The sequence below is a fragment of the Miniopterus natalensis genome, chromosome 7, assembly GCF_054644295.1.
Source record: "Miniopterus natalensis isolate mMinNat1 chromosome 7, mMinNat1.hap1, whole genome shotgun sequence".
Taxonomy (NCBI): domain Eukaryota; kingdom Metazoa; phylum Chordata; class Mammalia; order Chiroptera; family Miniopteridae; genus Miniopterus; species Miniopterus natalensis.
Window position 1 is genome coordinate 10,145,270 of NC_142087.1, and position 27,238 is coordinate 10,172,507.

At 41.1% G+C, this 27,238-nt stretch overlaps 2 protein-coding genes across 3 annotated transcripts in view; one reads left to right on the top strand and one right to left on the bottom strand.

Annotated features, from left to right (window-relative positions):
* The window catches only part of RPRD1B (regulation of nuclear pre-mRNA domain containing 1B), a 51,419-nt gene extending 25,388 nt beyond the window's left edge, over positions 1-26,031 (bottom strand). For both annotated transcript variants that reach the window (XM_016219347.2, XM_016219348.2), the window contains exons 1-5: positions 25,470-26,031; positions 20,059-20,188; positions 11,268-11,401; positions 3,832-3,944; positions 3,276-3,402 (exon numbers count right to left, since the gene is read on the bottom strand). In XM_016219347.2, coding sequence (XP_016074833.1) covers positions 3,276-3,402; positions 3,832-3,944; positions 11,268-11,401; positions 20,059-20,188; positions 25,470-25,620 — 655 coding nt within the window. In that variant the 5' untranslated portion in view covers positions 25,621-26,031. The remainder of the gene's footprint in view (positions 1-3,275; positions 3,403-3,831; positions 3,945-11,267; positions 11,402-20,058; positions 20,189-25,469) is intronic.
* A 130-nt stretch (positions 26,032-26,161) lies between these two features.
* The window catches only part of TTI1 (TELO2 interacting protein 1), a 39,381-nt gene continuing 38,304 nt past the window's right edge, over positions 26,162-27,238 (top strand). Inside the window, exon 1 of the mRNA XM_016219386.2 lies at positions 26,162-26,177. The gene's annotated coding sequence lies outside the window, so the exon portion shown is untranslated. The remainder of the gene's footprint in view (positions 26,178-27,238) is intronic.

Below are 27,238 nucleotides of genomic sequence, written 5' to 3' on the forward strand. Positions count from 1 at the left end.
TGTCAGATGCTGGTTTTGGTCCCAATCAACAGAAATAATGGGGGGGCCATTTACTAAGATGGAGAAGATCATGAGAGAAATAGGTTTTGGAGGGGAGATCAGAAGTTTGGTTTGGGCAAGTTAAGTTTGAAATGTCTATCAAGATAGCCAACTAGTAACACTGCATAGGAGGTTGGATGTATGGGCCTCAGTCAAGAGAGAGGTTAACACTAGAGATATCAAGTAGGGATCCTTAGCAAAAAACAAAACAAACACCTGTTATTTAATCAAACTGGATGAGCTCAACTGTCAGTGAGCCTGCTAGAGAAGAGGGCTAAGGACTCAACACTGAGGTCAAGGAGAAGTGAAGAAACCAGCAAAGGGAACGCAAAGCGCAGAGCCAGAGAGAGGAGAAAACTAAAATACAGGTCCTAGTTTGCTGCTGTGGCAAATTACCACAAACTTAGTGGCTTAAAGCAACACAAACATGTTATCTTAACATTTATTATTGGGGCCCCTTCCTCCATCTTCAAAGTGCATCACCCTGGCTTCTGCTGCCATAATTGTATCTCCTTTGGCTCTTGCCCTCCTACCTCCCTCTTATAAGGACCATGTGATTACACTGGGTCCACCCAAATAGTTCAGGACAATGTCCCCATCTCAAGATCCTTAACATAATCACACCCACAAAGTCCCTCCTGCCAGGTAAAGTGATATATCTGCAGGTTCTAGGGATTAGGATACAGACATTTTGAGGGGATCATTATTCTGTCTACCACAGGAAGTGAGAAAATATTTTCAGGAAAAAGAAAAATGACCAACTGGGCCAAATGTTACTGAAGGCAAGTTAAGATGACCTCAAGTTAAGACTGGGCAAAATATTCACCATGGAATTTAGCAACGGAGAGATAGGTCATCAGCAACACTGGTAAGAGCGGTTTCAGTAAAGTAGAATCAAAAGAGAATGAGAGGAGGAAAAATGCAGCCAGATGAACACAGGCAATCTATTTAAGATATTCTGCTAGGGGAACATACGGGTCAAGAAAATTTTTTTCCCACATGGGAAAAAAAAACATGTTTTTATGCTATGAAGAATGATCCAGTAGAAGAAAAAAATTGGAAGATGCAAGAGAAAAGGAGAGATCTGTTGGAGCAATGTCTTCGAGTAGGTGAGAAGGAACAGGTCTAAGGAACAAGTAGAGGAGCTGGTTTAGAAAAGAGCATGCCGTCCACACAGGCAGCCAGCCAGTGTGTGTTGTTTTCCTCAGCCACATTCAGCTGCGCAGATCCAGGATAGAGATAGATGAAAAGCTGGATCTAAGCATGGTGGCCTCCAGGGGTGGGGAATGGGATGATGAGTTGTTATTTATTTAGTGAGTACAGTGTTTCAGTTTTGCAAGATAAAAAGAGTTCTGGTAATTGGTTGCACAACAATTGAAATGTACTTAATACTTCTGAACTGTACTCTTAAGATTATAAAAACGCTAAGCTAAGTAAAGAAGAAAATGAGGACATAAGGGGAGTGAAGGTTGGGAATCCGGTAAGGTTTCACTGTCAGGGCTGGGGAAGCAGGGAGAGTAAGCTGAAATGACTCTTGTATGATTTTTTTTTTTTGTAGAAAAGCAAGCAAGAATTTATTGACCACAGTAAAAATAGACTTAGGAGAGTGAAGGAAGAAAGGGCATAGAAGAAGAGATAGGAGAGCCTGGGCTGGGCTGCCTTGGCTCACAGGGAAGTCGGAGAAAAGGGGGCCTTGGAAACAGGTTCAGGGGGTTAGCCCAGGACCAGCTGCGCTGCCCATTGCTCCCCTGGTTGCATGTTTCATGGGGTCCCTTAGAGGTTAGGGGATACCTGTCAGTGGGAGGAGGAGAGTGGGAAGGAGGGGCTGGAGGAATAGTACAAGCCTGCTCTCTGGAGGGAGAGTATCTACTCTTGTATGATTTTGAAGGCCTCTGTGTTGTGTTCTCCAGCTAAGTAAACTCCTGCCTAAAGGTCTCTCCATGTACTGTTCCCTCTGCCTGGGAGCATGTCTTCCCCTCAGATAACCTCATGGCCTGCTTCCTCATTTGGGGGGCTTCTGATCAAAGATCATCTCACCAGAAAAGCCTTCCCTGACCAACTTTAAAATAGTACATCCTTCAATTATCTCCACCATCGCACCCCTGCTTTATTTTTCTTTTTGGCACTTAAGCCATGAGGAGATATGGGTAGGAAACCAAGAGCATCTGCTACACAGTATGCTTCAAATATTTGTTGAATGAAGGAAATATTTCATGAGCAACCTCAATTTCCTTTAAATGGATATGAAGGAAGTTAATGAAGCAGCTAAGTCAAGGGACTGAAAGGGAAAAAACAGTGGCCATCAGAAAAGAGTGGAATGAAAGGTTTGAGCTTTCGTCATCGGAAAAAAATAGGCTTTGCAGCCTAGGTTGAAAACCCAAGAGCCACTACTCATGCAAGACCCCTAACATCTCAAAGCCTCAATTTCCTCCTATGTAATACAGGGACTTACATTCAGTTGTCTCCAAAGATTAACTAGCACGAAGAGTAGAAGTGTGTGGCACAGAGCTTCATTCCTTCCTCTCAATTTCCCATGCATAAAGTGAGGATAATGTCAACTGCCCCTCCCTGTTTAACTGGGAGTGATCATCAATAGGGGAAACTGACACAACCACACACACCTAGAGTTCTTGGCACTGAAGACACTATCATCTATGCAGGGGTGGGGAACGTCTAGCCCATAGGTCGTATAAGGCCCGCGAAATCATTTGGTCTGGCCCATTTGGTGAGTTAATTAAATGACCAAATATAGCAGGCTAATTTTTAAGCTGATAATTTTGTATGGCCCATGAGTGATGTTATAAATATCCAAATGGCCCTTCGCACAAAAACGGTTCCTCACCCCTGATCTATGGGGTGTGTCAATGTGCAATGTATAAATTACACAGCACTGAATTATAATTTTTTTTTTTTAGTAAGAGGGTCATGAGTTCAATGCCTTCCCCCCTCTGTCCCCAGCCCATACAATTTGCACTATGTTTTCAACAGACCTTAGAGTGCCACAAGTTGTGGCACACCAGCATTTCTGCAGTAATTCCTAGAATCTCTAGTCAAGCTTGGATTATTCCAGCAGCTTCACTGTTTAGCATGGAGCTATGTTTCCAAATCCCATGATGGCAGAGCACCAAATACTAAATGGAGAGTCTATAAGTGCAGACCTAAGTATGCCATAGGGTTTGATGAATTAGAGATATGTCCCTCTTCCCTCATCTTTTACCCAAATTCTACCTTCTCACCTGTTATTTTTTCCAATAGAGAAACATCTTGCACTTCCTGGGGCAAAGAAGCAATTTTCTGTCGGACAGTAGCATCCCCTGATGCGGCATTTTCCAGGTCCTGCAAGGCTTTGATTAGTTCCTCAGTCTATACAATAAAACACAACACTATCTGTTAACACATGGGGTTTAAAAAAATTAGTTGGAGTTAAATGAGGTGGAGGCAAATTCTAAAAAAGATCATTCCTGACATTTAAAAGCCCATTGCAGACCATGAATAAAATTCTACATCCTGTCACAAAAATCTATTTTTAAAGAATATTTTCAATTTCTAGGAGTGAAAAAATGCCAGGTCCAAGTACACTATAAAACATAAATCCATGCCGAAGTCCTGGCCTGCAAAGTCAAGCCTGCTGTCTGGCAAGCTTCGCTAGGTGGATCTTGCACCCAGTGCCCTGAGAGCTACCCTCTGGGGATTCCACAGTGCTGGTCGCCTGCGCCACCTTGTGGTCATAATCTCCAACTAGAGGTCACTTCACCACGCTACTGTGCCCTATCCTCTGGGGGCAGGACATACCAAGAGGGGTCCTGCAGAAGGATCTTGTGGGGAGTAGCTTCCAGGGTAATCGTCGTCCTCCTCCTCTTGTATCTGCTGAAAAGTTCGCTTCAGAGATTTCTTCTCCTCTGTTGCTACAGGGAACAAAAAAGTGACAAATTTGAGTCACCAAAGCCTGCAAAGGTAAGAGTCAAATGTTATGTACAATGGTCACATGCAAAAAAGAGCAGGAGGGGTCATTTCCAGAGATAGTGTAACATTAACCTTTATTTTAAATTGGTGGTAGTTCTACATTACTGAAAAGAGTCAAAATGGCCTTTGTCATCTCAGATTCACTCACTGGAAAAATTACTACTCAAAACAAGCATTGAAAATCATGTGAAACTTACCAACTCATCTTAAAAAACAGTTAACAGAAGAAGTAAAATGGTAAGAAATCCATCAAACAATGTAATGAAGTAAGCCGATGTGTGCAAGGGTTTATAAAGAATATACTGCGTATAAATAAGATTCATTATGCTTTCTAGGATAAGTTCAGAAAATAAATAGTAGAGAGAAACCCATCAATGAAATTGTGTCAAAAATTCTAAATACAAATATCCTTTAAACTATCCCTTTAAAAACAAAACAATCTTACCTTAAAATTAAAAATAACCATTAATGAAAAATATGATAGATATCACTAGGAGAAATTACTTCAGTTTCCATTTTAAAATTAACCACTTTTGAAACTAACAGGTTACATTTTTATCTGTACTGTGTGCTTTTATCTTGTTATGATAGATGTGTTAATTCCAAGATCATCCATTTTGCATCAAATTGTACAATACAAAATATATGCCAAACAACTGTGGAACATAAATCTAAGTAATAAATTTAGGTTCAGATACCTAACATGGGCCAGGCATTGCAATAGTTTTTTTACATTTAATCTTTCCAACAATTCTAAGATGTAATATTTCCATTTTACAGGTGAGAAAATGAAGACTCAGAGAGGTTAAATAACACATTTAAAGGTCTGACTAAAAAAATCTGTGCTGTTTTCAAGGCAGTCACATTGACTTAGCACCACACAATTATCTTCTCATCTGTTAAATGAGGGGTCACAATGCACCTACCTCAGAACTCTGGATGTTATCAACAGAACATATTCTTGCTTAATTGAACATTTTCTTCTACAACCAAGGACACAGTTCCTGTTTTCTACCTTACACATTAACTGGACAAGCTATGTTTGATATGAAAGCCAAGTCAGTATCATGAATTTTATTTTTTCTTAATGTGTGTGTTTGTTCTACTAAAATAAGAAACAACTTTTGCAATTCAGGCAGTCCTCACTTTGTACAATTCTAGTATGCACAGATTTGTTACCATGATTTAGTTAAACACCACAAGTTCCTCAACAACATGGTCCAAATTTCATTTACCATGGCACATTAACTATGAGTAATTGCATAAAGAGCAAGCTTTGTGACTAACTTCAGTCCACAAATCACTATGCAAATAATGGAAGTGCATCATGATCGGTGACCATATCATTTCTTCAAGGTCAGTGACTGGTCAAAGATGAAAGAGCAGCAAAGAAATTAAAACTAAAACTAATGCTGGAAGTGCAATCTGAAAGGACCGTCAATGGAGCTGTAGCAGAAATGGCTGGCTGTGGGAATGCTGGCACTGCCGCAGGCTTCTAGAGACTCTAGATTCAAAGCCAGAGGAACTTAGTGAAGGCCAACTAATCAACACAAATGAAGAAAGTGGCTGTGATGAAAACGACAGCGTCCGGGGGAATGCAGCCGGCAAAGAGCTGTATAGCAAAGGAACTCTCCAAGCTATTTTCATGACACTGAAAATAAAGAATAAAATGTTGGAAGCTGATCCAAAGTTAGAAAGCAGTATGACAATTCATTAAGACAGAAAAGATGCTTGTTCTGGATCACAAACTGTACAAGCAAGTTCTGCTAAAATCACTTTTGATAAGTTTGTTACAAAGAAATAAACACTTCAATTCTCAATGTTTCTAATTTTTTGTTAGAGCACCCTAATATTAGTTTTACTATCTTTGTTTATATATACAATTGTAATCAACAGGGAGATTTTAATTCTTTAACAGAAAAATCTTAAAAGTTGCAGAACAATCATAACTTCCTCTATTGATTATTAAAATCCCTTGGTATGGTGGTTTCAGCATCCATGGTCACTTTTACAGTCCTTGACTACTATGCGATGCAAGGGCTGCTGTATTTTTAAAACAGAAGTCTATTAGGATATACTTTGCATATGAAATATCTAGTGGCAATCTGCACACAGTAGCTGCCTAATGAATGTGTAGTATGTGGTATGACCCACATAGGCATTTAGCCACTAAGAATTTCAGCATAAGAACAAAAAAAACAAATTTGTATTATTTTGTTCACTTCCAAACACCTAGAAGAACGCTCAATAAATTGTTAAATATACTAAATAAAGTAGAAAAAATTTTAAAACTTGAATCCTTCAGTTTTCAAACTCTCATACAAAAATGTTTATATATAAAAACCACACATCACTGAATACCTCAAGATACTCAGAATCACTGACTGGGCACTGGCAGGCCTTAGATAAACTCCTGTCTCTGCTTTCCCCACCTTATTTCTCATGAGTATCAAGGCCCACAGGCTGTGGTTTGTCCAAAGTTTAAGAACTCATCGGTCTGGGTCCTACAGCCAGTCATCTGTCTCCTAATTTGGAGTTTCTTTTTTTTATTTTATTAAATTATTTTTTAATCCTCACCTGAGGACATGCTGTGAGAGAGAGAAAGTGAGAGAGAGGGAGGGAGGGAGGGAGGGAGGGAGGGAGGGAGGGAGGGAGGGAGGGACGGACGGAGGGGAGAAACATCGATCAGTTGTCTTCCGCACCTGCCCAACCAGTTATCAAACCGGCGACCCAGGTATGTGCCCTGACTGGGAATCAAACCAGCAACCTTTTGGTGCACAACCAACTGAGCCACTCTAGCTGGGCTGGAGTTCCTTTTACCACTTCATGCTGCCACTGACTCGCAGAGTGACACAGACTGAAATGAAATTGACGCAAATAATTTTAGGGGCATTTCTGACCTTTGCCATTCTGATGAAAGAGGAAGCAATAATAGGAGATAACCATTATTATCCTCTTTTTCCAGTTCTCACCAATCTCCACTTGGAGGACCTACTGGAAATGAATTACTCATCATTTCCCCCATAGGGATCATCTTTTCTGAGCTACTTTTCATTATGAACACTTCTACTGGCCTCACCTTCCAAGTATGATACCTTGGAACCACCAGAATATTCTCCCAAAGTCCCAACTTCTAGCAGATTCCACAGCTCTGAGGGGTCTCCTACATATCTCCTCTCTGCTCCTTCCCATAGCCCCTTACCATGCCTTGTCCAGACCAATATCCCAACTGGTCTCCCTGCCTCTAGCAGCTCCCTTTCCAACTTAGACTACACTTTTATTAAATTAACGTTCCTAAAGCTGAGCTCTCACCCCATTGTGCCTTTATTAAAAAACGTGGAATGTCTGGCCACTTAAGTGCAAAGCCTACTTACACATGGTAATGGTAATACCATCTTGAGTACTCCCTCTCTCTTTCAGGCATCATCTCCCTCTAACTCCCACAGTATGTGGCCATTGTTACTTTGCATGGTCACAGGCAGACACTGACCTTACCTCTGACAGAAACATTCCTTTACATCCCTGTAACACCTAGGAAGGCGTCAACAGGCCTGAGCTTGAAACCCCTTGAAGGAGAGGAAGCACAGAGCTTGGAAAACGCTAGTGCTGCACCAGAAATGACTATCACTGCATTCCTTTACACAAATAGGACAGCCTGCTCTGGTGACTACCCTGACTCATCTGTACAAAGTTAGCAGTCATGACGCCCAGTATTCTCAATCTAATCACACAGCCATTAGAAATAACCTAGGAAATCTGTCAGTCCCCTTCCTGCATCTAAATTTAAGAAAAGGCACCCTTCCACTATCAATCTGGCTTCTGACCACAGTATTTATACTCTTTTTACTCACTCAAACACTGTTACAGGCAGGGCAAACACTACAAGTGACCGAAATCTTCTGCCTTCATTCTGCACATCTTCTCTTCTATCTTCCAACCTGTCCCTGTGTCTCCAGCGGAACTTGTACTCACCTAACTTTCAAGTAATCCTGGTTACCTAAGTGTTTATGGTATGCCTCTTAGAGACCTGAATTTTGGTAGAATTTCATACATTATGGCAGACTATGAAACTAATTTTAAGGCAAAAAGTTAGTCTGAAGGTTCTCAAGTCACATTACAAAATGTAGTCATCTGCCTATAAAGCTGGATCTTCTAAAGAATGCACTTGAAATTTTCTGGGGAAAAGGAAACAAAAACCCATAAATTTTGTATTTCTTTTATAATGAGAAAATAATCAGGAAATATTGTTTGCAACAGCTTCCTCATTCTTTGTTCCCTCCCTGCAAAATAAAGAAAAAATTTAAAAAGCACATTAAACTTTGCTCACAGAAAGAAAGAAAAAAACTGCAACAAACAAAGGGCTGACACTTGAGGCATAGCCCTGAAAGCACTTTATCCAGATCACCTCACTGAACTGAGTGGCCAGGGCCAGACTTGAACCCAGGGAAGTGCAACCTAGAGCTTGTGCTCTTAACCACTATGCTTTCTAGTCTTGCACAAAATCTGAGAAACTAAAAATACTAGTAAGTCTCCTTCTACTTTTGCTAGAGTTCGTATTTAGGAACTCAGGATATTAAATATTAGAATGGGGGGTACAAATAAAAGTCACATCATCGCTTAACATCTTCTACATTATCTCAAGTAATACTCACAAACACCCTATAAAGTATTACTATCTACAGCCATAAAGTACACTGAAGAACCTGAGGCCCAGATAGGTCAGATGCTGTGTTCAAGGTTAAAAGTTTGGAAATGACAAAGTTGGGATTCATACTCTGGAAGTCTGATGTCAAAACCCTGCTCTGAATAGCTAACGTAACCACACTAAGACCCAGGAAAGTTGGGTGACTACTCATGAATTCTTACCCTAATTCAAATCTGCTATGCTTTCAGAAAAAAGTATGATATAAAAAGCACAGGCTTTAAAGTCAAATAGATCTGGATTTGAATTCTCCATTATCAATTATATGTATTTGGACAAAATTACTATACTCTTGTGAGCCTTAGTATCTTCATCTGAAATATGAAAATACCAAATTCATAGAGTAGTGGTAAGGATCTAAAATAAACTAACATGAAAAGCAGTGAGCAGAGAGGCTAATACCTAATATATGCTCAATAAATGCTATTTCCTTTGTATCTGCCTTTCCTTTCTAAATCCCTCTACAACTATACAATATTGTGTGATTCATGTATGACTCAGGTAAGTAATAAAGTTCCATTCAGTCAAGCAAAAGCTTGAGTATTTCCAAAAAGAGAGGCAACCTTAGAAACCCTGGGTCTTGCACCTGGGGAGACGGGTATATAATTCAAGAATGGTCTAGTTCTAAAACAAAATTCCTAATCTCACGCATTCTCCAATGGTAGAACTGTCAAAGTTACACAGGAAAATTTTTATTTCAAAGATAAATTCTAAAGTTATGAATTAAATCTGAAGTATAAGAAGACTTTAAATTTGGAAATAAACTTCTGGAGAGATCATCAATATTTTGAAAGGATTGTGGTAAAATATTCTGATAACTCGGGTCCAAAGAAGACAGTGAGAAGACAGAGTGGTTGACTGGGACTAATACACATGTTGGACCCTTACGATGTGTTTCCGTCTTTATAGAACAGAGGAGAAACTATCTTTAGATCAGCATTATCCTCCACACAGAGGAATACTGCCTCTCTTGTTGTTAATATCAAGATGCTCAAAAGACTAAGAAACCCAATGGAGGTATTTTCAAACCTACCACGGCCACAAATTCCCCAATTTGTCTGACTGCTCCCTAAGTGCAGAACTATTTCTCACTCCTCTCTTTCCTATAGCATAGCTGTTTACTCAAAGCACATGTCTGGCAACTGCTTGTTTAACTGAAATTCAACGCTTAGCTTCAAACATTGTATTTCAGAGCTCTCCTACTTGCCCAAAGGTATTTTTAAAAATCAGCACTGTTTACCAATGAATTTGAAGGCAGAGAGTGCTGAATAATTTCTCAATGCTGTGCAGAACACCACCACAGGACACAATACAAACATCACCAGATTCCAAGGTAGGAAACATCTTGCTTTTCAGAAGTTACTGTGCAAAGCGGCTCCAAAATTGTTTTTTGGTTTAAATCAATTCCAAGTAAAAGAACAATGACCTGTAGTTTGAAAGCACTTGTATCATTCTTGGAGAGTCTCTAACTTCTAGTTTCACAGGAAAGCTATCCCACTTCAAATGCATATAAACTCAGACCTGGAAGAGATCACAGGAGGTACACAATACGGGTTGCCAAATGAATGCTATTACTATGGTTGTATTCTACAGCAGAATCATTTAAGAAGTACCAGAGGAACGTGGGGGGAATGGCCACATGTGCGAGACGAACTAGGGAAGGTGTCAGGATGAGTAGCATTCTCGAAGAATGAGTTCACCACACAGTGAAAGGGGCAGAAGGACATCTCAGGCAGAGGTAACAACAAATGCAAAGGAAGAGGCACCAATAGAGCATCCAGAGGGGAAATTACTGGGTGTGGCCAAAAGAATATGGTATACAAAGAGGAACGGCAGGAGAATCTAGGAAAGCAGACGAGCCAGACTCTCAAGAGCCCTAGAGAACGTATTAGTACGTGGACTTGATCCTCTAGGCACGAGTATGTGTGCAGGTCACTCCATGTCAGCTAAAATTAAACCGCAACTAACTAGAAGCCAAAGAACCAAATAACATTTGTCTTTACTTCTCTTTAAAGAAAATAACATAAGCTCTCAAGGACTTGGTAAAACTCGCATACATGTATACACTTCCCAAGAATATCCCGAGTTCAACAGAGACCAAAGTCAATTTCAGACAGCAAGGTGACAATCATCAGAAGTATGGTCCAAAACAACATTGGTAGTTAATGAAACCAAGTTCTGAAAGGGCTAAAGGACTTATCCACGATCCTACAGTAATTAGGGGAAGAGCTAGGACAGAATCTTAGTCCAGGGTACTTCCTAGTTGCTCACAACTCTAAAAAATGCTGTTGTGTCTTTCCCTGGTACACAGAAAGTCTGAAAGGCAGGAGAGCCAAGGAGAACACAGAGCAAAAGTGAGGGTGTGAGATGATGAATAGCATGAATACTAGAACCAGGCTTGCACGCTGCGAGCACTACATAAATTCTCACCATCGTTTATGATCATCTCTTTGAAGAATCATATAATCGCTGGTGGTTCACAGCAACCCCCACTGCAGCTTTTCATATTTGATTCGAAAGTAGGCAAAGACCAAGAGCTGTAAACATGTGGTGATGTTTCTACCTTTGGGGGGAGGGCTCTTGGAGTCCTCCATAGACAGCTTCAGCTGCTGTATGAACTCGCCGCCATACACACTTCTTTCTTGCCAGATGTTCAGCAATCTTTCTAAAGGTTTTTTACAGCCTTCATCTGCCTCTCTGCCCAGAAAAGATGAAAAGATATATATAAGCTTAAGATTTTTTGTTTTTAATTAGGATAGATGTACTTAAAAAAATAATCAACAACTGACTAAATGATTTACACATTTAAAACAGAAGGAAAAGTAAGGTATATATTGTAATAAGTGGATACCCAAAACTTGACCAGGAAACTATATTCTTCTTGTGTCGGAGTGAGAGATTAATCTGTGTCTTTTATCCCCTTTGAAAGATGGGGCAAATAGGGCAAAAAGCCAATGGCGGATTTTTACAGACATAATAATCAGATTTGATACCATCAATTGTGACAGCCTGCTTTTCAAGAGGACGTTAACTGAAATCTAGTGCCAGACATTCTGCTGGAAATTAAAGGGGACCAAAAGTTTTAAGGATAGAAAAAAAAAAGATTAAAAAAATACAAATGTTTAAAATGGGGAATAAAGTCACTACTACTCATCAGTGTTAACACACCAATACCTCTACATGTACAAATACAATCATATATACATATATGCCAAGACTGATTTCAACTTTAAATTAATTGCTTCATAATTACCTTAATTCTGGGCTAGGTTTGTATTCCATGTTCACACAAAAGTATTGAATAGATAATCTTAGAACACACTGAGCATAATACAGTCCTTAGTAATTTAGACAGTTTTTTCTTGACATATTACACTCTTGAAACAGATAGTTTTTCAATGAGGTAACTGTAACTAGCATTCAGAGTGAACTGGTGGCTTACCTAAAGTGTGAGACAGCAAGTGGAAGAGTGGGGAAAGACTTTCTTTCTTTTAAAAAAAATAGTTATTGATTTCAGAGAGAGGGAGGGAGGAAGGGGGGGGGAGAGGGAGAGGGAGAGGGAGAGGGAGAAGCAGAGGCAGAGAGAGAGAGAGAGAGAGAGAGAGAGAGAGAGAGAGAGAGAGAGAGAGAGAGAAACGTCAATGATGAGAAAGTCATTGATTGGCTGCCTCCTGCACGCCCCCAACTGGGGATTGAGCCTGCAACCCGGGCATGTGCCCTGACCAGAATTGAACCTCGATCCCCTGGATCCTAGGTCAATGCTCAACCGCTAAGCCACGCCCAGCCAGGCAAGGCTTTCTGAAAGGGAAACAAATTCCCTCACCTTCCACTTGTAACTATGAATTTTTCTGGACTGTAGAGCTATCTGGACGTCAATGATCTTACACTGAATGACAAGGAGAGATAACCTGACATCTGCATAACTAAGTCAGTATCTTAAATTTAATGGAACTTTAAGAAGAAATCATCCCAAATCAACTGAGATGAGAATTTCCACCCTCAGCCCTGACAGCACTTTTCTCAAATTTATGTCAATACCTAAGGTGAGGTAAGTTTTCAGCCTAATCTGGTCAGACTATATTAGTTATGAATTATTAGTGTCAAATTTAACTGAATTGTGATTAAAGTACTAAATCAGGGTACATACAAATTAATTTGTTGCTGTTGTTAACCCTTTTTCTTTTCGTCTGAGGTGAGGGTAAGAAAAAAATTCTACTAATAGTTTATAAAACAAAGGTATAAACTAATTATTTGATATCTGTGATAAAACACTTTTACTCCATCTTCAAAATATATCTAGAAACAAATTACTTCTTACCTCTTCTTCTGCTATCAACCTGATCCACGCCACTATCATCTCCTAACTGATTATTACAATCCAGCCTCATTACTGGTCTCCCTGCTTCCACCCTTGTCCTCCTACAATCTATTAACAAACTTAAAAAATAGAATTCTAGCTGTTGCGTTAAAGCAGACCTTGTCACCCTTGTTCAAAACTGCCAGAGCTCTTCCCCATTATCCCTCAGAATAAAAGTGTGAAAGTCCTTATAAAGCCTACAAAGCCCATTAGTTCTCTGGCCTCACCTCCTCCCTCCCCTAAACAGCTACCCTGGCCCTCCTTCCTCAGGGCCTTTGCATTTAAAGTTCACTTTGCCTGGAACCACATTCCCCCAGATGGTGGCATGGCTCATTTGCTCTCCTCTAGGTGTGTATTAGCTCACACAACACATTTACTGTGAGTCCTTCTCTAATGCCCCTATTTAAAATTACACTCCCTTCTCCACATTGCTTATCTTCCGATATGCTATATAGTTTACTTGTTTCACTCTTTCCATTTTAATATAAGGGCAGGGATCTGTCTTCCCCCTGCCCAATGCTATCTACCCTAGAATAAGTACAATAACATTTGTCTAATTGTAATCTTTTAAAAAAATTTTAGATAGGTTTCAGTAAGCCATACAATTAGTTAATTTAAAGCAATCACCTTACTACATCAAGGTCATTCATGCCAGACATCAACTAAGCACTCACCTGCTCATTCAATAAAGTTTATGAAATACTGTGCTTGGAATACAAAGAATTAGGCCTAGGTCCTGATCTCTAGGGCTTGACCCAGTAGCCTTTCACCTTTCCATACATACCCTACCTATGACTTCACATTCTAGCAACATTGGACCACACTGATTTTCTACTCAGAACTTGCTCTTTCTTGTGCATGTGCCTTTGCTCATGTTATCTCCCCTCCTTTGAATGGAACCCTCAAAGTAAAACAAGGAGAAGAGGGACAAGTTGTGAGTGATTCAGGTAGCTTAAGTATATAGGGAGTGTACAGAAATAGCAGAGAATCTGGTGGGACAGAGTGGAATTAGAATATAGAGGGCCCTGAATACCATAGTAAGCATGTGGCCTTTATCCTGACGGCAAAGGGAAGTCCCTGATGTGATCAAATGTAGGGTTTAGAAAAACAAAGTCATTACAAATAGTATAACCAAATCATAACTAATCAGAACTTAATTAACTGGTTGGTACTTTTAACATAAAATTGTTCTCTGCAAATTCTCCTTTCACTTAAAAGAGAAACCTTAATCATGACAACCAATTATTATCTAAGATTTAGTTAAAAAGGAGGGGGAGGGAGGGGACAGCACCCACCCACCAACCATCCCTGGGGATATTTGGGACTCAATCAAGACTTACAACTGAGCTTCAGCCATGTTACTATACAATGGAAACTGATGCTCAAACCTGCTATAACCTAAGGACATTTTCAATAGGCTTTCACTACTAAAGGCTAAATCCAAAAGGGAGCTCTAGTTTAATAGGTAATTCACCAGGATAGCTTAATTCTTTGAGAACTATATTAAGTCAAGGTTTTGCCAAATAAGTTTAAAAGTTACAGATATAATAGTCAAGAAATCTTTTTACTGATGAAGTTTTGCCATAGCTCCAAAAAAAGGAAGTCACTTTAGCATCTAGAACTGGATACTGCTAAAGCAATAAAGTAGTTTTGTAATAGAAGGAGTTCTCTTTTCACGTTGCACTAACTCCGTTCTAAATTGAGAAATCTTTAAGTGAAAAAACACAAAAAAATCATTGCCACCATCAATGAATACACTGGAAGGTGATAATTACATACATAACTTGTTATGTTGAACACAACTTAGTATGTATTTTAATTCTGATTATAAACTGAATCACTGTAAAATTGATCTAAAAAGCAAAAAGTGTGTATTATACACACAGGATTGCTGCTTGAAGTATCAGGCCAGCTTGGGGGCCTTTTCTTTGGTTTTTAAAAAAATGTCTTTATTGATTTCAGAGAGGGAGAGAGATGGAAACATGAATGATGAGAGTTATTGATCAGCTGCCTCCTGCACGCCCCCTGCTGGGGATCAGGCCCGAAACCTGGGCATGTGTCCTGACCAGGAATCGAACCCCGACCTCCTGGTTCATGGGTAGACAACCACTGAGATACACTGGCCGGGCTTGGGGGCCTTTTCTTCCTTTGCAGTTTTAATGGCACTTCCTTGATACAACTGCTATAATTTCGGTGTTTCTGTCTTATCCCATGTACTGTAGGCCTATGGTAGCCTACTAAGGGCAAGAATTCTAAGTATCTACAACACTTCCAATAGCACCTCATGTATAGTTGGAGCAGAAATGTTCCTCTGCAACTGTGCAGAAAAGAGTTAACATAGCAAGCCTGAGACTGCTGCCCTTAGAAAGGCCTGCTTATAAGGTTGGCCCTTGGCAGGCATCTGAGAACCTGGGTTTCAGAAGTGTTCCTGCCATTTCCTAACTAATAAGGGTGGTTTACTGTGCCTAAATTGTTCAAACAATATTGTTTATGTGCTGAACACCTGCTTTCTTTTTGAAATATTAGCAGAGGATGCCTGTGGCACATCCCAATAAAAACTGGGCACTGAGTCTCTAATGAGCATCCAGGTATACATTTCACACGTGTTGTCATAATTCAATGCAGGAGGAATTAAGTACATATCCTGTATGACTCCACTGCAGCAATTTTCAACCTTTTTCATCTCATGGCACACATAAACTAATTACTAAATTCTTCGGCACACCAAAAAAATGTTTTTGCCCATCTGACAAAAAAAATAAAGTATAGCTCTGGACAGGCGGCACAGCTGATTGGAGCATTGTCCTGTACGCCAAAATGCTGCATGTTCAATTCCTGGTCAGGGCACATACCTAGGTTGGGAATTCGATCCCCAGTTGGGGCGTCTATGGGAGGTAACCAATTAGTGTTTCTCTCTCTCTCTAAAAATGAATATAAACATATCCGCAGGTGAGGATTTTAAAAAAACAGTATAATTTTGATTCATTGACACCATCGACTATTGAGTACAACTATATACTGAGTCCTGTGAGTACTCCTAACAAATCACCAAACCTAGGAGTGGTCTTCAGGACTCATGGCACAATGGTAAATAAACACGTACATGGTGCTAACTCCAAATTTGTCTACAGAAATCAATTTCCTACTGAGATTCAGATGACAGGCATGCCTCAGAAATACTGCGGCTTTAGTTCCAGACCACAATTCAGTAGCTATCTCAATAAAGCAAGTTGTATTCTTTTTGCTGGTGGAGGGTCTTTTTTTCTTTTCTTAAAATCCTCACCCAAGGATATTTTTTCCATTGCTTTTCAGAGAGAGTGGAAGGGGGAGACATCGATGCGAGAGAGACAAATCGATTGGTTGCCTCCCGCTTGCTCCCTGACCAAGGTATGTGCCCTTGGCCAGAATCGAACCCGAGACCCTTCAGTCCACGGGTCGACGCTCTAACCACTGAGCCAAACCGGCTAGGGCTGCTGGTGGAGGGCCTTGACTTCAATTTGTGAAGAACATCTGTGAAGCATAGTAACGCAAAGCACAATAAAACAAGGTATGCCTGTATTTTATCCATCTGCCTATGTGGCACTGCCTCTTGGAATATCTACCATCAAACTTAACATGGCAAAACAAAACTCTTGATTTCCTCTATCACCTTTTCCTCAAACCTCATCCCAATAAAGGGTACCACTGGCCATCCCCTTAATATTAAAAACCTAAAAATATTCTTTGATTTTTCTTTTCCCTCACTACCAACTCCTACTCCACTCCCATAAACCCTATCAGTTTACACTTGGGGGGTTGGGGGAAGCAAATCCATCTACAAAGTCAACATTCAATAAACAGAAGCTATTATTAATCTTCTCACTGCTTCTGAGTCCTAGCCATGTCACCTCTGGACTGTCTTCGAGCAAGACCCTCCAAACTAATGTCCCTGCCTCTCCCTTGGCCCTTATAATCCATTCTCCAAACCAAGCCAGAGGGATCTTTTAACAATGTGATGGAATATATATCATTCCCCCGTTTAAAACACTTCAGTTCTGACATCCCATCAGAACAGAATCCTCTCTTGCAATACTTACAAGGCATATGTGAGTGGCACCTGCCTACCTCTCTGATATCATATGGATGCCACTTTCCCCTTTGCTCAGTGCTCTAACCACACTGGTCTTCACTCTGATCCTCTTAATGTGCCACAATTACTTCTACCTGAAGTTCCTACTTCACACAATTACCTCGAATGTCATTTCCTGAGAGGCCGCCTTCACCACACTAGAGAAGATCCTGCTCTAGAATGCTATTCTACTCTATCACGTCCACCTTATCTCTCTCAAAGTATCTTGTTCATTTATTTGTCCTTGCCTGCCTTACTCAGGGCTGCTCCCGACTGTCTGGATCAGTTCTTGGCACACAGAAGGCACTCAGAGACATGCTGAATGAAAGAAAAATAAGGTGCACAACCATCTCCAAACTGAGAAGAAAACAAGAAGCATGTGTGTGGTTAAAAAGTGCAAAATCTGGTTAATTAAACCGCTATTCAAATTAAACCTACCCTATGAGCTTGGCAGCTTTCTCTGATTTGAAAGGTTTGGTTTGGGAATTTTGGGGGGTGAGGGAAGAGGTAGAAAATTATCATAAAAGATTCCTAATCAATTTTGGTCAATATTAATAGGCCAACTATCTTTGCTCATCAATTGGCCACAAGAAAACCATACAGAGAGCATGTCTAGCTGTTGATAAGTACATCAACATTGAAGTGGAGTGGTTGGCCCTTCTAACAAGGGGCGAGGAGGGGGCTTGGAAACATGGGGATCCCAAATATAATACCCAAATAGGACATTAAAAGAACTAGAGGAATGCAAAAAATAAATAAATAAATAACAATCAAGTAAATAAATTAGGGTTTTTTTAAATTAAAAAGGACCAAGTTTATTTTCTCCACAATGCCACAGTTCCTCCTAGATAGGTCGTAAGATGTTACCAAGCAGAAAAAGGATTTTCAATCCCAGTGTTGTCCATTCCCCTTCTCTCACCCCTTTCTACTTACCCTTTTCTGGATTTGGGGCAGCTAACAATTAGTGTTCAATTTTTACATAAAAATGTTATATTTATTAATGCTGTAGAAGACTATTTTAGTCAATTTCCTATACCCTAAATTAATTAATAAATTCATCAAATATTTATTGAATCCCTCTCTGTGCCAGGGCAGACCACAATGTTGCCCAGCTCCTGGGACACCACCATCCATAGCAAAGCTACATAAATGGTATCCCCTAAAGCCACATAACCCAGCAGCTCTGTGCCAGACACTTTACTAGGCGCTTAGGATACAGAAAAAGGAAAAAAAATAACACAGAAAAGAAATGGCCCTTCTCTTCAGTTTATAATTTAGTAATATTCCTATGAAGGAGCAAAGACCTTAAATCAGTCACTGAACTATGTACTTTCAAACATACTTTGAAAACATACTTTATTTTTTTCTTGTATATGCCCTGACCAGGGACTGAACCTGCAACCTTGGTGTATCAGGACAAGGCTCTATCTAACCAAGTGAGCTACCCAGCAAGGGCATTTTTTCCCCTATTGATTTGGGGTGGGGGGTGGGGGAGAGAAATGTTGGTCTGTTGTTCCACTTATTTAAGCATTCATTGGTTGATTCTTATATGTGCCCTGACTGGGATGGAACCCGCAAACCCTGGTGTATCAGGATGAGGCTCTAACCAACTGAATTACCCAGCCAGGGTGAGCATACTGTTTTACCTTAGCCTCACAACTCTAATTAGGAAACTTGGGCTCAAAAAGCTAAGTATCACATATAAAGTCACTCAGTGTTGGAGGCAGAGCTACAGCCAATGCCTAAGAAACAGAACTAAATCTCAAAACAAGAAAATGCCTGTCTTGCAGTTTTAAACAGCTACTTTAGTAGTTTGTTCTAGGCTTACTCTCTATTATAAGGACACAGTATTTATTCAAATTCATAACACGTTTTCTTCAGCGCCCACGTTCATCAAAAGAGTGAGCCAGCTATGTAGTAGACAAACAAAAGTCTTTTTTTCCATCTCTAGAAAGCTAGGTGTCATTTCTTTCTTTTGGGTCTCTCATTTTATTCCTTCAAATGTTTCAAATCTTCATGAAACGCCACTTATTTTCACATTTAAGACCTTTCACTTACACTTAAGACACTAGAATAATTTTTATTTAACCCACCAGTCTCCTCTGCGCCCTTCCCAATTTCCTTTTGCAAAGACGTTTATTATTTTTATATGTTTATTGAGTAATAGTCTAGTGAAAAATAGTTTTTCTCTGCTCTTCCTAGGCAACTAACTTGTGTCTATGGAAAAACCATTTGTTCTTAAATGAAAAGAATGATTCATGAAACTTTTAATAAAATACATGTTTTCTGTGATACTAGTTATATGTGTGCTCTATGCTCCAGGCCTCTCTGTTATAAAACATGACAGTGGCAGAGACTTCATATGATATAGCCAGAGCAAATATCTACTTTCCACACTAGTAATTATCTTTGCAGTTATAGTAATGACCACTATTTCTAGTAAACCAGACATCTAGACATCCAGAAGGAAGGAGGTAAAAATAAATGCCTAAGCAACTAATTTCTTGCTAATAAGGTTTTGTTACTGGAAGATTCCCTTGTACTATTTGGCTTTTTGTTTTTTGACAATAAGCTAATGAGACAATTCAGCCAAACTAAGAAAAATATACCATATTCAAGAAATGAATTCAACAAATGACCACATCTAGGGAAAGGATCTTTCAAGTGCTAGACTGAATCTCCCAATGCATCAAAATGTTTACATGTCTGAGGTAGTTTTTAATGGCCCAGCAAAACATAAAACCATAATTTAGCTTTTGCACCACCCTGTAAAGCACATCTCTATAAAGTACAAGTTGTCAATTAACAAAAGTTACCTTGTAAAAGGAAAGAACAAAAAAGAGGAAAGGTAATGTACTTAAAACCAAAACAAAAAGAGAGACAACATACCTGGCAACATGAGAAAAAGCGTCCACAAGGACAGATTCAAATTCTCTAGTGAACTCAGGTCCTTTCCTTTTACTGTTTTGGATGACGTCATTTGCTAAGTACAGAAAGGTAAGCTTTCTATTTGATTTGGCTGGAAAAAAGAAAAGAAGACAATTTAACTTACACCAAGGAAATTCTCAATTCACAATTATTTCACCCTAAGCTACTCCTAAAATACACATTAAGACAAGCATTATCTACTTGAGGCCAAGGCTGCTACAGGTTTGAAAAACCACCTTGACACCTCTGACAAAAGAGGTTTGAGAACACGATTTTGGAAAAAACAAAACAAGAATGGGCCATCTTTACTTCAGTGCTATTTTAACCAGGGTATTAATGAGCAGGAAAGATGAAGATAACCTGAGGAAAATTCCTGAAGGATAAGCAGTGAATATTCTCCAGGAGACATGTTAAAGCCAAGGTTTTCATTTACTCTATTGTAAAAATGAACTTCTCTAACTCACTCTTAATTATCAAATATTACAGAATGAAAGACTGAGTTAGGGTCTTGTAATTTATGTTCCTAGACTGAGAATTTCTCTTTGAACATTCTAATAACCACCATCAGTCAATTACATCAACTCTACAATCCAGAGGAATCTCTAGATGCACCAATGGACATTTATCTCAAATACAAATATACATTAATGCTACATTATTAATGAAAATTTACACATCTGAAATCTGAATGTGCAAAATCATGACTCCCACAAAAACAGTAATTTTTCACTCTTATACATACTCTATGTAGTACTTCCTATTACTCTATATGGTATCATATATTAAACCATAAAAACTTCATGCACTATGTCTGAGTTACAGTTGCTTGGGGGAACATTACTGAATTTCCTGGCTACTATGCACATAACTTCTCAACCGTAAAGTTACATCATTACAATTTTTGATCCCAGTTTTCTTTGAAAAGAAATAAAAACACAATCAGATAGTTCAAAACACTAAGTTTTCTCCAATGCCAAAGTACCTAGAAAACTCAAGCAAGCCCTGTGTCAACCTTTACACACACCTAGCCCTTCCTCTCAGAAACCGCTCGTCCTTTTGAAATGCACACAGTATGTATAAGTTCTGACACAGCAGGCGTAAGATCTAACATTTTTAAATGTAGCTACAGAAGAATAACCCAAGTTAAAAATAAGATTTAAAAAGCATATTACAGTTTAAACTGATGACTTAGAGTGCTCAAAAAAATTAAACCTGATTTTGATGACCAATTGGTGAGAAATATTGGAAACCTGGGGCTATGTTGCTATAAAGGTGTGATTATAAAAGCAAACCTTGTTCTGGGATGTCACAGCCAGTAAAACTACCAAGTCTATAATGCCATGACAGTTAACAGGTTCAAAAGTAAAACAGAACTTCAACAAAGCAAATGTAACTTCACAAAAGCTTTACAGATTCCATATACTTCCATATACTTTACAGATTCCATATCTGAAGCTTTACAGATTCCATATACTTAATGGTTAAAAAACCCAGAATTCATATTATAAAATGTCATGGCCATTCAAGAAAGACTTGATATATTTTTTAATACTACAAATATGATAGCTAGGAGGCCAGAGAGCCAAAGTTTTCACTATCTACAATGCCAATTAATTTTCATCATCCTTAAATTTAGCAATGGGGTCTTATTTAGGATAAAACTTTATCCCTCCACAGTCCTGAACAGTCAACATAAGCATCATGAGTGTAAAGGTGATATGACAAAGCCCTAGAGCACCTGAACACACAGTCATAATGCACACAACACATACACCTTCCAACTCCAGCCCCAGGTGACAGCTCACTTGTTCATATGTCTCTCCAATATGACAAAATAGATCTTTTCACACTCTACCTATGCCTACTCCAAACCGGGTGGAATAAGTTATTGAGCAAAGTTTAAATAACTAGTTAGCCAAAAAATTTCACTTTTTGGCTGGTTTTGACATCTAGAAAAGTTTGGAAAAAAAGCTTATTTGCATTCAGGCCAAGATACAAAAACATTAGCAAAAAATATTCATCTAAGAGCATTTTATACCAAACGGCTCCATAAAGGAGAGAACAGAGCTCAAAAAGATAAATTAAGAATTAGTCCTATAAAATAATATATCAGCAATCGAAGTAGTATTTAAGCAAGAAAAAGTAATTTTTGTAAGTCTAGTAAATATTTCTGAAGGCAGCTAAGAGGAAGTCTGTGAAAATCTTAGGGAAAATGACTTGACCATTGATAGAAATGTCTGCTTATAAAGACTCAGGGTGGGCTAGAACCAAAGGGGCTGGTCAATTTGAACATTAGGGCACAAAATCTTTTCCACTTTAGTGTGGGGGCATTTTCAATTCATGAAGACAGCCTGGATATTAGGAAGCTGTATCCTGATACTTGCAAGAGCATCCTCTAGCTCTGCGCTATCCAATATGGTAGCCACTAGCCACACGAGTGAACACTTGAATTGTGGCTAGCAAAATGGAGGAACTAAATTTTTTACTGTATTTACTTAAAACTTTCATTCCTTAGTCACACATTTCAAGTGCTCAATAGCCACCTATGGCAAGTGGCTACCTTGCTGGACAGCACAGATACAAAACATTTCTATCATCACAGAAAGTTGTATTGGTGCTGTTCATTCAAAATGTCAGAGACCACAATTTAATTCCTAACCTACTTTTTAACTGTAACAGGCACCATGCTAAATACTGTAGGTGTTACAAAGAAACAAGAGGCCTAGTTTCTCCCTCAAAACACAACCTAGTGAAAAAGACATAGCTAGAAAGAATGAAATACCGTAGTCCCTGGTATTATGTGTGGAGGGATTAGTTCCAAGGCCTCCCCACCCTCCCAACCCCTGCACCAATACCAATATCCATAGATACTCAAGTCCCTTATATAAAATGATATATAGCATTTGCATGTCCTAAGCAAATCCTGTATATTTTCAATCATCTTTAGATTACTTATAATACCCAATAAAATGTAAACACTATGTAAATAGTTGTTACATTGTATTGTTTAGGAAATAATGACTAGAAAAATAAAAGTAAGTACATGTTCAGTACAGACCACGATCCTAGGCCTAACTACACAGTATACTTAGTCAGCTACAACATAACTTTTTTTCTGGAATATTTTCTATCCATGGTTGGATGCAGAACCTACAGATACAGAGGTCAACTGTAAATGCTAAATTGGTGTGCAATGGAGGCAGTGATTAATTCTAATAAACAAAAATACTACAGGTTTGGTTGGAAGGTTATGATCACTTTCACTTATTAAGTGCACTGAGGCACTGGGTACTTGAAAACACAAGTTTTGGCGTCAGAGAGCTCTGGGCTCACATCCTAGCTGTGTGGCCGTGAACAAAGCACTTAATCTCTCTGTACCTTTATCTTCTCATCTATAAAATGGGGATAATAATGCTGGCCCATTTATAACATAACTTTCCATCACATGAGATTATGGTTAAAGGAGCTTCATAAATGAACGCACTTTCTAAATTGCCCCCCCCCCCATTAACTCAAGTAGGGTGAGGTGGGGAATCAAGAAGGCTTCACAAAACAAGTGACATTTAAGATGGACCCATTTCAGATCCTACCAGATAGGATCCTATAGAGGTGATTCACATTTTTTCCCATCTCAGATGTTGGAAATATCTGAATGGCACAGTGGGCTACATAAAGGAGGTTCTGAGAGCTCTAGGTTCTATCCCCTAACTTCCCAGAAGGCTGAAATGACCCCTATCTCAGGATAGTAATGATATTTGGGGGTGGGTGTCTGCTAGAGAGCTAGAACTGAGTCTCCTGAAAGAATCTTGAATTTTGGTGTCTGTCAGCCTGATATAGTCTGAGCCTCATTAGTTGCAAGGCCTTAAAAATACCACTCAGCTGCCCAGCCAGGTGTGGCTCAGTGGTTGAGTATTGACCCAGGATCCAGGAGATCCTGGTTCAATTCTTGGTCAGGGCACATGCCCGGGTGGCGGACTCAGTCCCCAGTTTGGGGCGTGCAGGAGGCAGCCGATCAATGACGACTCTCATCATTGATGTTTCTATCTCTCTCTCTCTCTCCCTCTGCCTTCCTCTCTCTGAAATCAATAAAGATATATTAAAAAATATATACACCACTTAGCCACTTTAGTTTCATCTGTAAAACAGAGTGGAATCCCCGCCTCAAAAGTAGTAGAGAACAGGAGAAAGGTTGTTTCCTATGCTATAAAGGGCCTACCACACGTACAGGCTGTCCAAAACAGCTCTAAGCTTCTTGTCCTCAGCTTTCTGCTGTGGAACTCATCGGGGAACTATCCGAGAACTGTGTAGGTAACCATCTTTCTCCACCAGGCTGTAAGCAACTTGAAGGTGAAGACCATGCCTCATATTGAGCAATCAGTAATCCCCTCTCACCATTATTTATTGAATGCTTATACTGTGCCCAACACCAGGCTAGATGTTTACTTACATTATTCTCTCTACACCTCACTACAGCCTCAGATTTTCCTCATCTGCAAATTTTCTACTTCACAGGACTCTGACAATTAAGAAAATGACAATGTATGTAAAGATATCAGTACTGGGCCTGGCACATAATAAAGGCATGGTAAACACCGTCATCTCCATTTTATAGGTTAGGAATCAGAGGGGCAAAGAGGTTAAGCTGCTGGGGACAGTAAATGTCCAAGTCAGGCTGAAATTCCAGATAGTTGGCCTCTGGAGCCAACATGCTTTCAAGCACCCAACCTAGTGCCTGGTACATAACAGGCTGAGCTCAAGGGATGTCTGTTAGATGTGAGCAGGGTCGAGAATTGGTGAAAGATGCATGAGAAGAGGAGCCTACGTGGTGTGGTCCCTTAACCTCTCTATACCGGGAGTAACTACCCTCTTCACTGGGCTGTTCTGGGGTCTGAGTGCGAGGAGATACGTACAGGCCTTGGCATAATGGACTGGCACAGAATAAGGGCTCTGTAAGTGGCAGCTATCCCAGTCCTCATTTTACAGATGAGACAACAAGAGGCATAGAGATGGAGAAACTCACCCAATATCGCCCAGTAAGTGGCTGAGCCAGGACTCGATGCAGGCAGTCTTACTCCAGAGTCTGCTGGCTCTCGCTCCAAATGCCCAGGAAAGCGCCAGGCACACAAGAGGCCAGGGCCAGATATCCCCAAGGCGCCGCACGCTGCCCGGATAATAATAGTACCAGTGTCAAACGGCTGGCTAACCGGGCGTCTGGGCGACGGAACCTCGGACGAGTACCTAAAACCTTCCCGGGCCTCCATTTCCTCTCCCGAAAAATAGGGATAACACCGTCTCCAATCTCAGAGGCGCAGTCAGAGGCCCGGGGAGAGGACAGGCCGGGAGGGCCCCGGAGGCGGGGGGAGGGTGTTTACCTTTGCGGAGCTCGCGGTGCCACACCGAGACGATGGGTCCCGCGTGCTTGCGGTGGTGGATGAGCCACAGGGACAGGGTCTGCACGCTCTGCTGAGAGTTGCTCAGCTCCGAGAGCTTCTTCTCTAGCGCCGATTCCGAGAAAGAGGACATGGTGGCGGAGACGAGGCCCGGCGGGGAGCGGCCTGGGCCGCCCAGTGCGGCGGGAAGAGCGACGGCACGAGGCCGAGGCCTCACCGGACCGCCCGCGGGACTCTTTACTCACTGACAGACTGCCAGGCCGGCCAGGGGGTAGGGGGGATGGGTCTCCGCAGTAACAGCCTCCCGCGCCCGCCGCCACAAGATGGCCACCGACCTCTCACCCCGCCGCGGGCAGGGTCAAAGGGCACGGGCCGGAGCAGCTGGACGCCGGGAGGTCTCAGAGCTGTAGAAACGCCCCTCCAGAGGCGGCGGCGGCCTCCCTGAACCGCGTTCAGGGCACTTCGAAAGCGACAGGCCGGGAGAAGGAACGCAGTTCGGCCGCCTCCGGAAGGCGCTCGGACCGCTCTCCCGCGCACGCCGGCGCAGTGCGTCCCGCCGGAACCCTTTCCGCGGCTCCCGCAGAACCTTTCTGGCGCGGCGCGGCGCGGCGCGGCGCGGCGCGCGAGTTAGCGCGTCACTTCCGGCGGGGCGGAGGAGGCGGGAGAGCGAGGGCAAGGCTGGACGGCGAGGTAAGGGAAGGGAGGCGGGAGCCCGAGGGAGATCAGCCACTGGGAGCGCCTAGAGGGGGATCCTGAGGGCGCACTGAAGCTGAGAGAGCAGGGCCTGGGTGTGGGAGGGGGGCTTTCTCACCTGACCGGGTCCAGGCCGCACTCTTCCCCCATGTACACTGCTCCCGGGCTGCCCACCCCCCCAAAAGCTCTTTGCTCTGCCAAGCCACCCACGTGCATGCACTTTTGACGCCTCCATGCCGTGGGTCTTGCTGTTCCTTCTTCAAAGGTGGCTCCTCTCCTCACTGGGCCCACCCTTTAATGTCCAGTTCTGACCTCAGGTCTGACAGCACCACCATAAAACACTCTATTCTCCTCTTGGCTCTTAATTGGTTGCTTTATTGGGGAAAGTACATGCTGCCCTCTGGGAGCCCACTTACTGTTCCTTATATTTAAGTAATACTAACTTTGCGAGGGAGTTGGAGGCAGAGAAGTCAGTGGGTCCATTGACTTCCTTTAAGAAATAGTGTTTCATGCCCTAGCTGGTTTGGCTCAGTGGTTAGAGCCTCGGCGCATGGACTGAAGGGTCCCGGGCTGAACTCCAGCCAAGGTCATATACCTCGGTTGCAGGCTCAATCTCCAGCCCCAGTTGTTGAGTGCGGGAGGCAACCAACAGACACATAGATGTTTCTCTCTCTCTCTCTCCCCGTCCCCTTCCCCCTCCTCCTTTCCCTTTCCACTCTATATGAAAAGCAACGGAAAAGACATCCTCGGGTGAGGGTTAAAAAAAAGAACAAGAAACACTGTTTCAGACTCTGAACCCCTGAACTGTTATTAAGAAGTTTTAGATTCCAGTTATCAAATCAGCAGAGAAATTTGCCCTTCTGGTCTGGGGATGGTGGTAGGAAGTTATTTCCTGATTGTCAAGGAACTTACTTGTGGGTGGACTCCAATTAGGAGACGGTCTTCTAGTTGATGCCTGTTTTTGCTTTTAACACTATTGTAGTTTTTTGCTTAGATGCTTCTCCAGACTAGAATCATAATCATGGCCAACATAGGGAACAGTTGCTGTGAGCCAGACA